Genomic DNA, 14,820 nt, shown 5'->3' with positions numbered 1-14,820 from the left:
GCAGCTGCATGTGACAGCTACAAGATTCTCTTTCAGAAAGTCTCACTACCAAACACTTTACATCAGTCTGGCCTTTTTCTATCTTTTTTTTTTTTTATTTTGAACACAGGAAATTTGACAAAATTTATATAAAAATATCCGAAGCCTGCAAGATTTTGAGGTGCCACATCAAAGAACAAAGATGTTGCAAACCTCACAGAAGAGTCCAAACAAAACATGGAGGTTTGTGTCGTGCACTGTTTGCCCAGAAGCAATTTCTAGAAGGGAAGCGAGGTCAGCCTTATGTCCCCTCCTTATAAGCTTCTCTTGTGTATGCACATCACATCCCATGTCAGTCTAGTGAACAGACATTCTGTCAAGCTGCTACTTTGCAATTTCCTCTTGCTATGAACAGAGGGCAGGAAATTAACCTTGGCCTGAGGATGCCCAGAGACACAGCCAATGTCCCTACCATGTCAAACTTCTTATTTTATATAATACTGCACAGGCATGTTTAGTTGGCTAATTGTGGACATTTCCACTGAGCTCCTCCAGTGCCCTCTGTGCTCACTAATTCAGAAACCATCTCTCCTAAATCACTTATTTAAGAACAAAACAATACACACCAGAGGAACTGGAGTAAGTCCAATGGGGAAAAAAAAGGTGGGCAGAGAGACAAGGCTGTCCAGAAAAATCCTCAGTAAATCTCGAGTGACCACCATTTACAAATCACTCTCATACATGGCCTTTGACAGCAAAACAAGGAGAATAGCAATGCAAACAGAGAGACATCAGAATTGGGGTCACACTGCCCACTGGGGGATTCACAGCTGCTATGAACACTTTATATTACAATAGTGTATTGAGGGAACAGCTAAGTTACAAATGAACACAGAAAGCAATACTGCAGAGGTCTGTACGTGTGTTTGTGTGTACACAGCACCTGTACAGTGAGATTTCTCTTGATCCTGCTCGAATAGTGCAATGAAAACACCATCACAGATATCTCCACAGGTATAGAGGGACTGAGAGAAAAAGGACGTGCTTGTGAATGCACCCCGCCCTACTGCACTATGTCAGCTTCACCTTCTTAATAACCAGGAGAGAAGGAGAACTGAGACAAGGCAACCCTTTGACCAGGACTATTGCCAGGACTATTTTCAGAACTATGCACTTCTGCAAAGAAATTGAATTGTTCTAAAATGTTTCACTACTTCCTAAAATTAGGATAATTCAATCCCTACAGAAGGAAACAGCCTCTCACCAACCTTTATTATAACAACTTGGCCTAGCTGTGTATTTTTTAATGCTGGCACCTTCACCTTCTATGATACAACATCCCTAGCAGAGTAAAGTTTGAGTGCTGAAGGAAAGCCCTGGTGGACCCTCTGAAGCTGAAATCACAGGTGTTTTCACAGCTGCAGTATGTGGCTGAGCAGGGGCCAGAGGCACCCTGGGGAGGCTCACAGCTGCCCTGTCACTCTTGCAATGAGTTACCTCCCATCACAGTCTTCTCACAGCACAAAAGCAAAAGCCTGGCTTTGGCAGTGTGCTACATTTACATTCTGTAAATGAATTCAATGCAAGGGATGAATCCCATGCAAATGGGAAAATGCAGCTCTGCAGAATACTGCCCTGTAACCACTGAATTTAAGTGCTCTGACAAGTGCAAAATACACAGTTAACAAACAAATAAGAACACGAATTCCAACAATGCATTTTGTTCTGCAAAGATGCAGTCATATGTGAAATTACTCCCTGCTTCTGAAAGCATGGAGGGTAACAGGGGGAAGGGCAGCATTCTCTACAAAATTTGCATCCTATGTCAGCATCTCTACATTTTATTAAACAGAAAGCATTTTAAACTAATATGCCAGCAATACTCATAAAAATATTTAATTAAGGTGCTAAAATAGAGAGTAGTTCTTTCCCTTGAATACCAAATCAGAAATTAATTCTTTTATTACAAAAAAGGAGTCTTCTTCTTTCTCAGAGAATCATACAGTTTTTTCAGGTGAACATTAAAGATTACTTGTTTCAGAAACTGAAGCAGATGAATACACTTTGGTCAGAAAAGGGCAAGTACAAGCCTGCCATTAAGGCATTTTAGTAATACCTGAATGTGCTCCCAGCAAAAGGACTTGGGATTCAGCAGACTTGGTTTTAGTGTCTTGCACTGGCTCTGAGCATATCACATCCATATTTCAGCCCGAATCTTGTATACTGACTGCAGTTTTATCTGTTTCAAGATTTCAGCACCCTCAAAAATGTACTGCACCCCGAGCATTCCTCTTGTAAAACTCAGGCTATAATATCCTGATTCAAATCACTCTTTCTTCTCAAGAGACTATTGAGGTTGGCTCCAGTGAAACCAACAACTTCAGAAAGCCACAGCAGGGGAGGAGGAAACAGCAGTATGTACTTGCACTCCTGATAGTTACAAAATTATCAGTTTTTGAGTGAAAATGTAAAACAGCTTTCAAAGAAGTATACTTCTGCAATATAGGGCAGTCTGGACAAGCAGCACCTATTCCATGAATATTTCATCTATACTGGAGGGCAAAAAGCCTTAACAACCTACTTAGCTGCTGCCATTTATTTGATTTTGACAGTTCTCACTCATATGTTGCATTTTATGTTCTAACAGTGTAGTTAAAAATGTACTATAATATATTTAAGCTTGCAACAAAAGGCTTGAAGGATTTAATCTGACTTTTTTTTAGACATCTTGCTGTCAGGAAGCACATTTTGTTAGAAACCAGTCCTTTCTTGCTTTGTGGAAAAAAAGTATCCTTTTATCCTTCAATTTTGCAAAGGAACAGAAGCTGCAGATTCCTACCAAAGCCAAGCTGTTGTTCAATAGTTTTGCAGCTGGTCTTGCAGGCACTGCAGAAAAGCGTAATATGAAAAGGTGGGAAAGGAGGACAACCTTACAGAAGGGAAAGTCATATATACGAAATGCAAAATTAGAAGCAGCCTAGAGGAATGTGTGCACAGTGCAGAGAGGTGACACTGTCTTTGCTGGTGAAGCTGGCTGGTTTTTCTGCTGCGTGAGACAGCAGTGGCATATGCTGGAACTTACAGGATGCACATGTGGATGTGGGCAGAGGAACTGAACTTGAAATTGTGAAAAGGGACAGGGTGTCAATGAGAGGATTCATGCCTGAATGTGTGTGTTAATAGGGTGGGGGTAGGGAGATCAGCCATGCTGTGCATCGGAGGGAAAGGAGCCTGGAGGTGCGCTAAGAGAGTGGAGAGGATGCATGCTGCTTTATCCCTCTTTAATTAGTTTTCAAAAGACAGTGATTTCCCCTACCTTCTGCAAGTACAGGACTGTCCCCTTCAGCACAGCGTAAAAGGTTTTCCAGCCTCGTTTTCCCCGGGGAGCTGGAAAGAAAACAAATGAAAACCCATTTATATCAGATCCATTTTTATACTTTGTCTATGCTACGGGAGAGCTGTAGGACATGTTAGTCCTGTGTTAAACCTCCTTTGAACTATCTTTTTCAAAGGACAATGCAACTTAGCACTGCATGTCATAGTGCCTGCATGTACCTGCTGTGAGACACAGTAATACAACAACCCTGACGACAGTCCTGGACTGGATCAGAAAGGAACAGAAGCAATGCAAAAAGCAGGCCACAGAGAGACACAGAGATCCAATCTTTGTGCTCTTGAAGACAGGCAGACATTGCCCCTACACAACTACGCCTGAGCTCTGCACCACAGCAGTTTTCAGAAAGAAGCAGTCTTTCTATATGCCACAGCAGGCTGGCAGGAGCTGCTCAGAACCAGTGGGATACTACACAGAAAGCACTGTCTCCCCAGAGCATCATTCCCCTTTACTGCTGCTGCAGTCCCAAGGTGGCATTAAGAAAGGAGAAGGGTGCCAACCAAAATCATACGTAAAAACGCCCAACCCCACAAGAAAGCCGAAGTCAGTTAGAGGTTGAAGAACATAACAGAGACAACATATCTAGCCCATAAATTCCTAGAGACAAGCAGTGGCTGGGGGGAAGTAAATTCAGCCTGAAGGCTGAAGGATCCAGTCTGGAATTCAGGTGTGACAGAGGGAGAGAATTATGTGCAAGCCCTACAGTCACCAGAGACCAGAAGCCTACATCTACACTCACTCCTCACCAAATATCCATATAGTGTATTACTGACACTATACTAAAATTAATACACACACAACTAAAGAATGACACTCAGAAAGGCACCCCATTCTGATCTGAAGACAGAAAGTGAAGATGAAGAGGTTACAAGTCCCTTGTCCCAGAGGTTAATAATTCTCATCTTGCAAAATGGGCCTTACTTCTAACTGGCATTTGTTCAGTTCAGTTTCCAGTCACTAGCCCCTGTTACACCTTTCTCCTCTAAGTGCCTAGAGTGCTTTAGCCCTTAGAACTAGGTTCCTGAAAAATACAGATGACCATTCTAGCACATCACTTAATGAGAAATCCCACACAAGTTAATCTCTGCCCTGCAAGGACTCCAACAGAAAATGAAACATGAAACATGAAAAAGTCTAAGAAACAAACAAACAAACAAAGTTTTATTAGCACCTGGAAAGCCAGAATGTAACTTTTTTTGAGGAAGGCAGACCTTTAAATTGTACAGGAACTTCTTAAAACATGGTCCTAATTGCATTACTCACAAAAGAGGTATCTCCAGAATGCCAGTGACCAGTATGCTAAATAATGAGCAATTCTGGTATTTATAATTAAAGAAATAATTTAATAAAGGCAACCAGATACAATTACTCATTAAGGTTGAATAAGATGTTTAATGAAGACTAGTCTATTTAGAGTATCCAGTCATCACAAAGAATTAGGTCAGCTTGATTTTGACACCTCTGTCTGAATCCAGTAGTCCAGCTGTGTGCTTCCATCTTGAAAATACTGACCTCCAACTGTACCTTCTAAAATAGACTAGCAAAACATGTGAACACCAAAGAGCTTAGCCGGAGAGAGACTGGCTGCTACTGGAAACCCATGATGAAGCCAGACTTTTGTCTTTGGGATTTAGCCTACCAATGTGAATCATGAGTAGGCAACCATCAACAGTTACTGGGGAAAACACAGATGCTCTGACTAACCTCAGCTTTTTCCAAGATCTATAGACAACAAATGAAGATATACAAACAACAAAACACACACAGGTGCATCAGAGGCCCTGGATGATTAGTGCAACACAAACAGAAGTAGGACAAAAAGGGAAGAAGGTAAGTAAGGGACACAGCAGGATTATTACAAGAAAGGGGCAGGGAGGAACTGCATACTAAAAAGCTGTCTGTTGCCAAAAGCTGCTACCCTTCACTGGATATGTGATCCATGGCTGGGAAAATAGGGAACAGCATCTTCTAAACAGAGGTAAAGAACAGCCTTTCTTTAAAGACAGACCCAGAGAGAAGGGGAGATCTGGAACAATCTGGTGTCACATAAGGAAAAGGAGAATTATCGTATTACTGCAGAACAGCTACTGTAATTCACTTGAAATTATTTTGTATCTGTAAACCACTATATTAAGGTTTTTTTAGCCCAAAAATTCACATTGCTTTGCTGTATCACATTATTTCTTATACTTATGCATTAGAGCTTCTGCAAATGGGACTGAACATTGCAAATTCTAGCATAACAGTGAGAGTGTGATAATGCAGTTGTGTTACCTGTTATTGCTGCTATTTCCCCTAATGAAGCACCACTATTTGCTTTGAGAAGTACATGGGTTCATTGGTAAGTGGCATTGTGAAGACATAACAAGAAAATAACATTAGAATTGAAAAATTACTCACTTTTCTTTCCATCCATATCTGCATGAATTTTCCGTGCCAGAAATCCAGTTTTATACACGGCAGCACTGGGGTCATGAGGGATGTCCAGGAACGGGTTATTTGAATTGCCAATTCGACTGACAGCCTTTGTCTGGTTGCCATTATCCTTTTCATCTGTACCATCCGAGTGAGATTTTTTTTTCTCTTCTTCATCCCTTAAAAAGCAGTGAAAATCAGGCATGAAGGACAGACTGACCAGCAAAGTTTCATTTTAGCAATTTTTGTCAAAATATACCTCTCTCTTTATAGGGGGCCATATTTAGGAAGAAATCTAGAAATATATCAAAATATAGACATATTATAGCAGAGCTTCAGTTCACCTACTTTACCAGCACAGGACACAGATTTTCAAAAAGCCCATTTCATTGTTGTCTCAAAAGATAAGACTTCAAGAGTATTCTGTGTCCTCCAACTTTGCCTATTTTTAATTCCATGCATTTGAGTGCTAAAATGGGAAATATATGCCTGCTGGGTTCAGCTGAAAAACCCCCAATTTTTTCATGAGCTTATATGTAAATGAAAAGAATTAGAGTACTACAGATCACTGTGGCTTACCCCTTAACTTAGCATATGAAACACAGACTCTACCTCTTTTTCTTTATTTTCCTCTGCAGACTAGCATAAAATTAGTAATTTAAAAATAAAAACGACACTAGGTGAATTATATCATCTTTACTTTGGAAACAAAATGCTGCTGAAAATGTTACTTATTAGGGCAATGTATTCCACAGAGCTCCTGGGGACAACAATGCAAGTCACAAGAATTGCCTGACTAATAAATACTTTTTGCTTGTCACAGGCAAAGGCTAGAAAGGACTAGGCAACCTGGAAAGTAAAGGGTGTCCATCACAAGAGTAGGACAACAGTTTTCAGAGAACAGGCCAGGTTACAGAGTAGCTCTTTATGCTTTGAAATCTGCATACAATCCCCTCCAGGTGCTTGGTGTGTCAGGGAGTATGAAGGCTGTCATTGGAAAGTCGTGGTAGCAACACCTCCTCAGACCAGCATCTGATTTAAATTTTTAAAAAATCATTTGAGCATAATGATGGTTAATACTGCCAGCCCACTGGGGGTGGACCTCAACTTGATGCATCTCACTGGCAGATGACTGGCAGAGAGAGCAAGTTCAAGCAGATCTTCCAAATGCATTTCTATGCTCAAAGGCACGTACTATGTGATGATTAGCAAGGCACACATCAATCCAGAACCTCCTTTAGGAATAAAGTGCTACCATGGCTGCTTATGGGAATGACCATTCAAAAATATGTCCTCCAAGACTGCAGGCTACAGACAAATCTATCTTATCCTCAGCTCTGCTGCTGTGGAAGCTTATTATCACCCTCTACAACTGCCTGAAAGGAGGTTTTAGCCAGGTGGGGGTTGGCCTTTTTTCCCAGGCAACCAGTGAATGATGAGAGGACATAGCCTCAAGCTGTGCCCAGAGAGTTTCATGCTGGACATCAGGAGAAATTTCATCACTGAAGGGTGGTTAAGCACTGGAACAAACTTCCCAAGGAGATGGTGGAGTCACCATTCCTTCAAGTGTTCAAGAAACAAACGGATGTGGCACTTGGTGAAAGGGTGATGTTCAGTTAAAGATTCCACTTGATGATCTTGTAAGTTTTTTCCAAACTAGATGATTCCAAAAAAAAAATTATTCTATGATTCTATGAAATGGTCTTTAGGGAAATAATTTAGTCTAAGGAGGTAAAAGGCTAAGAGGCTGGTCTGACAACAAGGAAAACAAATCCAGAAACATGGGGCTGAATCAGTGAATTCTGTAGTAGCAAGGAATGCTCTCAAGCATTTGATTTTGATCACCTCATAAAAAATTATAGAAATACAGTCAGGAGATGCACCATATCTTCATTATGTTGTCTTGCAAGGTCTCCTAATTAAGAGGAATGAAACTTTTACTTGAAGATCTGCTTCCTTCAAGGAAAAGCAGTCCTTGCATCTTTAGCCTACAGTGTGCTTTCCCACTCCAGCACATAAAGTTCTACAAAAATTTTTTATTAGCCAAAGCAGTAAGGACTTCTTCAAGTATCCTTTAATTGAAGCCCTCTCCCAGTTGAAAAGGTGTAGGTGTTTCTGACAATTTTGTTTGTCCCCACGCTACATGAGTCTACTCACTGGCTGCTGGTAAGTCTGAGCCACTGTGTTTTATATGTTCCTTAGATATATGTCCATTCCAGAAGCAAATTCTCTCAACATGACTCTGGGGCACTTAATCCAGACTAAAATCTCTCAAAGGGCATAAGCACACAGGTTGATTTGTCACACAGAAATGCCTTGTGAATTCTGGGATTTTAGCCAAGGACACAGCAGATTTCTCCTTGTCAGCAGAGATGAATTGCAGTAAAAGGCTTAACACTTTCTTGGAATAAACTATGTCCTTTGGAGCTATAGGAATGAATTACTGTACACTGATCAATTGTCCTGTGAGAATATACAAGTGCCCTTAACCAAGCAGCCACAGTAGTGTGATAAGCAATCCTGTGGGGGATCCTGGACACCACTAAGAGCTGGGAGCACTGCTCTTAAACTCAGCACTTCTAGGGTAGCTGCTAAAATAGGTATTCCTCAAAAGACATAGTGGAAAGGATAAAATAATATCTGCTGTCATAACTGCTGGGAGCACTGAACAAACCTTTAACTGGTCTTTTGTTCTATCACGAAAATGGGACTTTTTTGATACCCAGAAGCTTCATTTCTGAGAGCTGAGTGCTCTGACAAGATGCATGAGGGCAAGATGCACAAGTCTTCAAGAGGCAATGAAGGGAGACAGAGAGGCAGGAAGGACTCATTACAAACAGAATGTGGATGAAAACCAGGGGATCTGGGACTCATTTGCTCAAATGCTCAACTCCATGTTACTTCAGTGGTCAAACATAAGAAGAAAGCAAGATGATTTGGAGGAATGTCAAAATAGCAAAAAAAAAGTTCAGGTATTAGCTTTCCCTCAGGTATCTTCCAAAGCTGGCTGAATAGATAGGTCCCAAATACTGTTTATCAGGGATTTAACCATTGGAACTTACTTCTAACAAGCCCTTAGTGTGCTTTTGCAAGAAAGAACTGTAGAAAATTCAAAGGGGGGGGGGGGGGGGGGTCCTCTGGATACATAAATATGAAAATTGATCTTTGTTTGAAACCCTAAAGTGTGGGGAGTGTGGCTACCTGCCCATTCTCAGATGGCTCTCACAGATCACCCATGTGCTGTAACATCCCCAGTGTGAAAGCCTCCAGTGATGTGGGATCACTCAGTGGTGATCTCTACACAGGTACGTTCAAAATCATGGATGTGGTGTCACACAGGCGTTAGCTCAGGTCCTTCTGAAGGGCAGGACCACTGCCTCTCTTTTCCATTTCATACAGGAAATAACACATTCCTTGTGCCTTTAGGGAGGGAAAAACCCACAAAGGTTCCAAAACCTTTCAGTATGCAAACCACCATAATGAAGGTTCAAATTAGGCTTGCAGAAGTCTTAGGAGATTTTCTGCCCCTGATCAGCAGAGGAAAGTCATTCCCTGCTCTGGGTCTGGAAGCAATTGTTCTGGTGACTCCTCCTCGATGACTGAAAAGGGTTGCTAGCTGCAAAACTTCTTTTAAGTCCCACTGTCCATTCATGGGAAATGGGATCCACAGTGTCTCTTCTCTGCAAGGTACTGGTGACAGGAAAAGGTTTACCATCTGTAGAGTTTCTCTAAGATTCTGTTTATGGCACATGATGTTTGCAAGGCCTCCCAAAACAAGAAGCTTCAGTTCCACTTCTGTAAGCTTGTCTCATTGAAAAAGGACCTAAAGAGAGAGCAGTCCTCTGGCTGCCCATGAGAACCAGCACACCAAACTCAGGACCTGCTTGTGCTATCACTTGCAGCCACAGCACTGAAACAGCAATGTTTTCCTTCCCAAATACATGATAACTGACAATTAGAAAGAGTTTGCCCCTTATTCTCAAACACATAGATGTGGAAAAAAACAGAAAATTCAGATGTTGTCATTTTGGTGAAGAAAAGCATCTTCTGCCTCTCCCATCAAGACTCTATAAAGGATGTCCCATTTCTGTCTTCTGCGAGAAAAGAACTATCCGATTCTCTCAGTAACAAAATTATTTCTGTACAATCTATGGTCTGATTTGAGGCTCTGCCTCAGAAAATTCTGAAATTACTGATCTGGAACAATTGTGGTCAAGCTCTTAATTTTTAAAACTCTGCTTAATCTCTGCATTTGTTCAAATAGCAACCTTATATGACACAGCAGAAGGTTGAGTTCATTTAAATATTGCAATTGAAAAAAAATTCAGGTTTGTAACATGCATCCATGAAACTAACAGCATCTGTATCAGGAAATTGACTTGAGACAAGTTTTGGTATCTTTCCCAGTGGGAGGAGGGAAGAAGGAGAACCAGGTTGAATACCACCTGACCCCATCCTAAAACCAATCAAGAAGTTGCAAGCAGGAACCATCCTAGAACTTGGGAGACAAAAGTTAATTCTAACAGGGAGAGATTTCTCAGTTTGACCTAGAAAAAGGTGAGCCCCAGCAGAGATGTCTTTTTAACTACCCTGATCTCAGCATCACAGTTTGATTTGGCAGCATCTCTTTTCCACCATCACTATCTGAATGACCTCTTTTGTTTAGGCTGAAAGGAGATGATTTTTCAGTGTAGCCTAGATAAACAAAAAAAGAATACACTATGTCCCTGTAAACTTCTCTGGTTAGAGAAGTATGTAATTGGCTAGTTAAAAAACAAGTGATTCTCCTGAACTACACTGTTCTGCTGAGAGAAAGCTTTTGGGACACAATTGGCCCAAATGCAGCCATTTGGCTTTAGCAATTTTGTAAGCAGTACTTTGGAAATTCATATATTAATTCTAGATCACCTATTTTAAGATGATGATGTTTTTATTTCTATTACTTTCAACAGTAAAGACACAGTATTACAAAGGAAAACAAAAATGGCCACCATGACATTTCCATGTAGACATCATGCAAACAAAACATAATTTAGCTCTGGCACTTTTGTAATCAAATGTTTTTTTCTTTTTCAGCTTAAAGCTGACAATGATCAGTGTGAAAGCCAAAGAATGAAAAACACCTGAAACCTTGGGATATAGTATTACAGACAATGTAGGGATGTTAGGACGCCAGGCAATCTCTTTCCCTCTATGGCTGGATCTCCTCTTCTTAACCCATTCCAGACTGAACAACCAGTTCAAAAAAACCTCCAATGAAAGCACTTCTGTACTTTATCCAGGCAAACCTGTGCCTTGGTTTAAATTCATAACCAACCTTTTTAAAGGTTGATTTCAAATTTCCCTTGTTTCAAATTTAAGCCCATCCACAATAGACATGAAGAACAGTTCACACCTTTGGGGCTTGCAGTGTGGAGCTGAAGTGTGCTGTCAAGATCCCACATTCACCAGACTAGTGTACATTTCAGGTCAGATCTCTTTATTTTACAGATTATGGTATGTGATTCACTTTTAACTTTGTGGAGAACTTGAACCAGGCATGACTGCAGAAGAAAAACTGTAATGCAATTCTCTCTTCACAGCTGTACTCATGCTTTCCTGTTCAAAAAGGATAAATGAACACTCCTACTGAAAGTCTCTGGAGAACATCTGCTGATTAAGGTGTCACTTCTCGTGATTACAAAATTGAAGTCAATAGTAGCCTTTTCTTTGCGTGGGCTTTGGATCAGACTGTAATTCTACTGGAAATGTACTGCAAACTGCATAAGATGATAACACACCTAGCTCACAGCTAGTAAGATAAGGATTGGATAGCAGTCCTTCCCCATCTTATGTTTCACCATTACCCTTTCCTGCCTATGGACTTACTGATAGCCATTAATCCACTAAATAATGTACTTCCAGAGTAGCTCTTAAACCTTTGCTTAGCTGATGAGCAAAGGATCCTCAAAGGATTTCTGGCTGGAGGAAAGGCATTCCTTCGAAATGCCAGCATTGCAGGAGAGCTTATACTGGGGTTTGCAGACCTATCTTCACCTTTGCCTCACCTCCTTCTTCTTAGCCTGCCAAGTGCACTATGGAAGCAAAGGAATAATCTTTGGAAGGGAGACAGGATTTTCTTTGGTCCCACCAGAACAAAACTGACTATGCTTCCTTCCTATTCAGCTTTCTTTGCAGATCACAACAGCAGAGCAAGAGATATATGTGCCTCCTCCCTCAAGCTCAGGCAGTCCCAGGGCTTCTTGGGGTTATTATTTTACGCCAACAACACATCTCTATAAAAATGAAGAGAAACATCTTCACACTTCCTCTTCCAGCCAGTACTCTCAGCTCTAAAGGTACTGACAATGCCCAAAACGAGCTTTGTTTTTCATCATGGAAATTAATTGTAACATTAGTCCTAGCTATGTGTCAATCTCAGATTGGAGCAGACAACTGGCATTCTGAGCATTTTCCTGTAAGAAAGTAGCTTTATATCCACTCAAAGCTTTATTTAAGAAAGAGTCTGAATTATCCCTCTTCAGCCTGCTTGGAATTTTCCCCCAAAGGACATGGACTAGACTATGTAAATATCAAAGCAGTTACCACCTATACAGGAGCAAGATCTCATAAATCACCTTGACTGAGGTTCATGGGAGCAGAGCCAGTCATGAGCCAGTTCCCACCTGGAGGCTGCCCAAGTGTATTAGACACGGTATAGTTTCTTGGCAAGAGCTGGACAAAAATTCTGACATTGAGAAAGTCACATAATGGATTCTGCTGGTTCTAAAGTACCTGTGACAGTGTCTGGCAAACAGCTTCAGTGTGACATGTAAGATTCACACAGCATGTTCCAGGTCCAAGACACAGTCTGTGAAAATGTCTCCCACCATGACTTTTAATGCTCATCAGAGATGGCACTTCTTGCTGATTCTCATTAAAAGCACACCTTCTTTACTACTCTGACACCACCTAACACATTTCTAAACTGGGGCAGCAATCCCACTTGGAACCAGCTGCCCTTGTGAGACTAAACACCCTAACAAGAAATTTGTTTGCAGATCATGAACTAAAAACAATGAAGATCAGAAGCCACTGGGCCTACAAGACCTATGGCAGTTGCTAGAAACTCTAGAACAAGAGGTGCAGGAACATGCATTCCAGACATACGCTGTTCCCAAGAAGGTGAGGTTTCAGATATGTAAATATGTGTAGGGAAATACCATTGTATAGCTGAAACATATATAAGACATCATTTTCCTATTTTATACCAAAATCCACTGTTCTGCAAGTGGCAAAATAAAGAGTAGACACTTCTGCACCTTCCTGGCATAACTAGACCACATGAAACCTAAGCACAGAGAAATGTCAGTTTAACACAATCAGAAACTGAAGCTTTTTCTTGTCTGCAGCATTTACATAGTTAACAAGTGTTATCCTGTCAAAAGCAACTAAGGATTGGAGGGAGTGATATCAGACTTTGTCCATTTATCATCTTTCACATTAGGTTGTTGTCAAGTTATGCATAGTTAATCAGGAGATAAACCAAGACAATAAACCAACAGCAGGAAACTCAATCCAAGAAGTGTGTTTCTATTCAGCAGTTCTGACACAATGAACAGAAAGATAAAGGGAGACGTCAACTTCTGTTTTATTTATGCAGCCATAGAACAACAGAGGATTTAATTTCTCTCTTTTCAGGCTGAAGTTTCCTACTAAATGAAATGTCCTCTTTCCTTACAAATGCAGTTGGCTCCTACTATTAACAACTCCCCTTGCTGGAGAAACAGATGATGCTGTATTGCCAGGTCATTCATTAGCAAGAAAGCAAACTCATTATGTACGTTGGCTATCTTCTACAGGTTTTGGAGCCCACACAGACGATGACACAGGACGTATAAACAGATTACTACACAGGTACTACTGTTAAACTTCTAATTTCTACAACAGAAGTATACTTACACTGCCCATTCCAACTTCTCATTCTTGATTGAATTGTAGAGGGCCTACAAAGGGAGAGAAATGAGATGGAATTATTGTTAGACCCCTCCTACACATACATTAATATGCTAAGGAAAGATACCCAGCTAATATCAGCAAGCAGGCGGTCTCTGATCAAGAAAGTCCTGTATCTGCTAATGGTAATGTGAAAATCTTCAGCCAGAAATTCCACCTAAGAAAAAAATACTGAATGTGTGTTTTGAGATTACAGTCATTTTTCTCAAGCAATATTTTGGGGTTTGTAATTTGTGCCTTTTTAAGAACATAGAATCATGAAATACCCATGGAAGGGACCTTAAAGACTATCTAGGTCCAACACTCCTGCCATGGGTAGAAATACCTTTCACTAGACCAGGTTACTCAGAGCCCCAGAATACTTCCAGTGATGGTCATGTACAGCTTCTGAGGGCAACCTGTTCCAGTGGTCACCACCCTCACAGTAAAGAATTTCTTCCTAACATATACTCTAAAGCTATTCTCTTTCAGTTTGAAGCCATGGCCCCTTGCCCTTTCCTTATATGCATTTGTAAAAACTACCTGTAGGCTGCCTTCAGGATCTGGAAGGCCACATTTAGATTGCTTTTACACCTTCTCTTTTCCAGGCTGAAAAAACCCAGTTCTTTCAACCTGTCTCCATAGGAAATGTGGTCCATCCACCTAATCACCTTGGTGTCCCTGTTCTGGATTCACTCCAGCAGTTCCATGTCCTGTCCCTGTGCTGGGACACCAGAGCAGAGCAGAGGGGCAGAATCCCCTCCCGTCCCTGCTGCCCATGCTGCTCTGGATGCAGCCCAGGACACGTTTGGCTTTCTGGAGAGCCCATAGCTGGGTCATGTCCAGCCTCTCACTCACAGCACCCCCAAGTCCTTCTCACAGGGCTGCTCTCCATCTGCTCATCCCCAGCCTGTGCTGATACCCAAGGGTTGGTCTGACCCAGGTGCAGCACCCTGAACTTGGTCTTGTTAAACCTCTTGAGATTCCCATGCACCTACTTTTTTATTTTAGCCAGGTTACTCTGGACACCATCTCATCCTTCAGCTGAGTTTCACCTG

The 14,820-nt window shown here is 41.3% G+C and overlaps 1 protein-coding gene across 4 annotated transcripts in view; it reads right to left on the bottom strand.

Annotated features, from left to right (window-relative positions):
• PSD3 (pleckstrin and Sec7 domain containing 3) overlaps positions 1–14,820 on the bottom strand; it is a 119,140-nt gene that overhangs the window by 22,979 nt on the left and 81,341 nt on the right. For all 4 annotated transcript variants that reach the window (XM_021534826.4, XM_021534824.4, XM_021534828.3 and 1 more), the window contains 3 exons: positions 13,730–13,773; positions 5,774–5,967; positions 3,296–3,366 (listed from right to left, as the gene is read on the bottom strand). In XM_021534826.4, coding sequence (XP_021390501.3) covers positions 3,296–3,366; positions 5,774–5,967; positions 13,730–13,773 — 309 coding nt within the window. The remainder of the gene's footprint in view (positions 1–3,295; positions 3,367–5,773; positions 5,968–13,729; positions 13,774–14,820) is intronic.

This window comes from Lonchura striata, chromosome Z, assembly GCF_050655825.1.
Source record: "Lonchura striata isolate lonStrDom1 chromosome Z, ASM5065582v1, whole genome shotgun sequence".
Taxonomy (NCBI): domain Eukaryota; kingdom Metazoa; phylum Chordata; class Aves; order Passeriformes; family Estrildidae; genus Lonchura; species Lonchura striata.
This window is presented reverse-complemented; position numbering and strand designations above follow the sequence as displayed.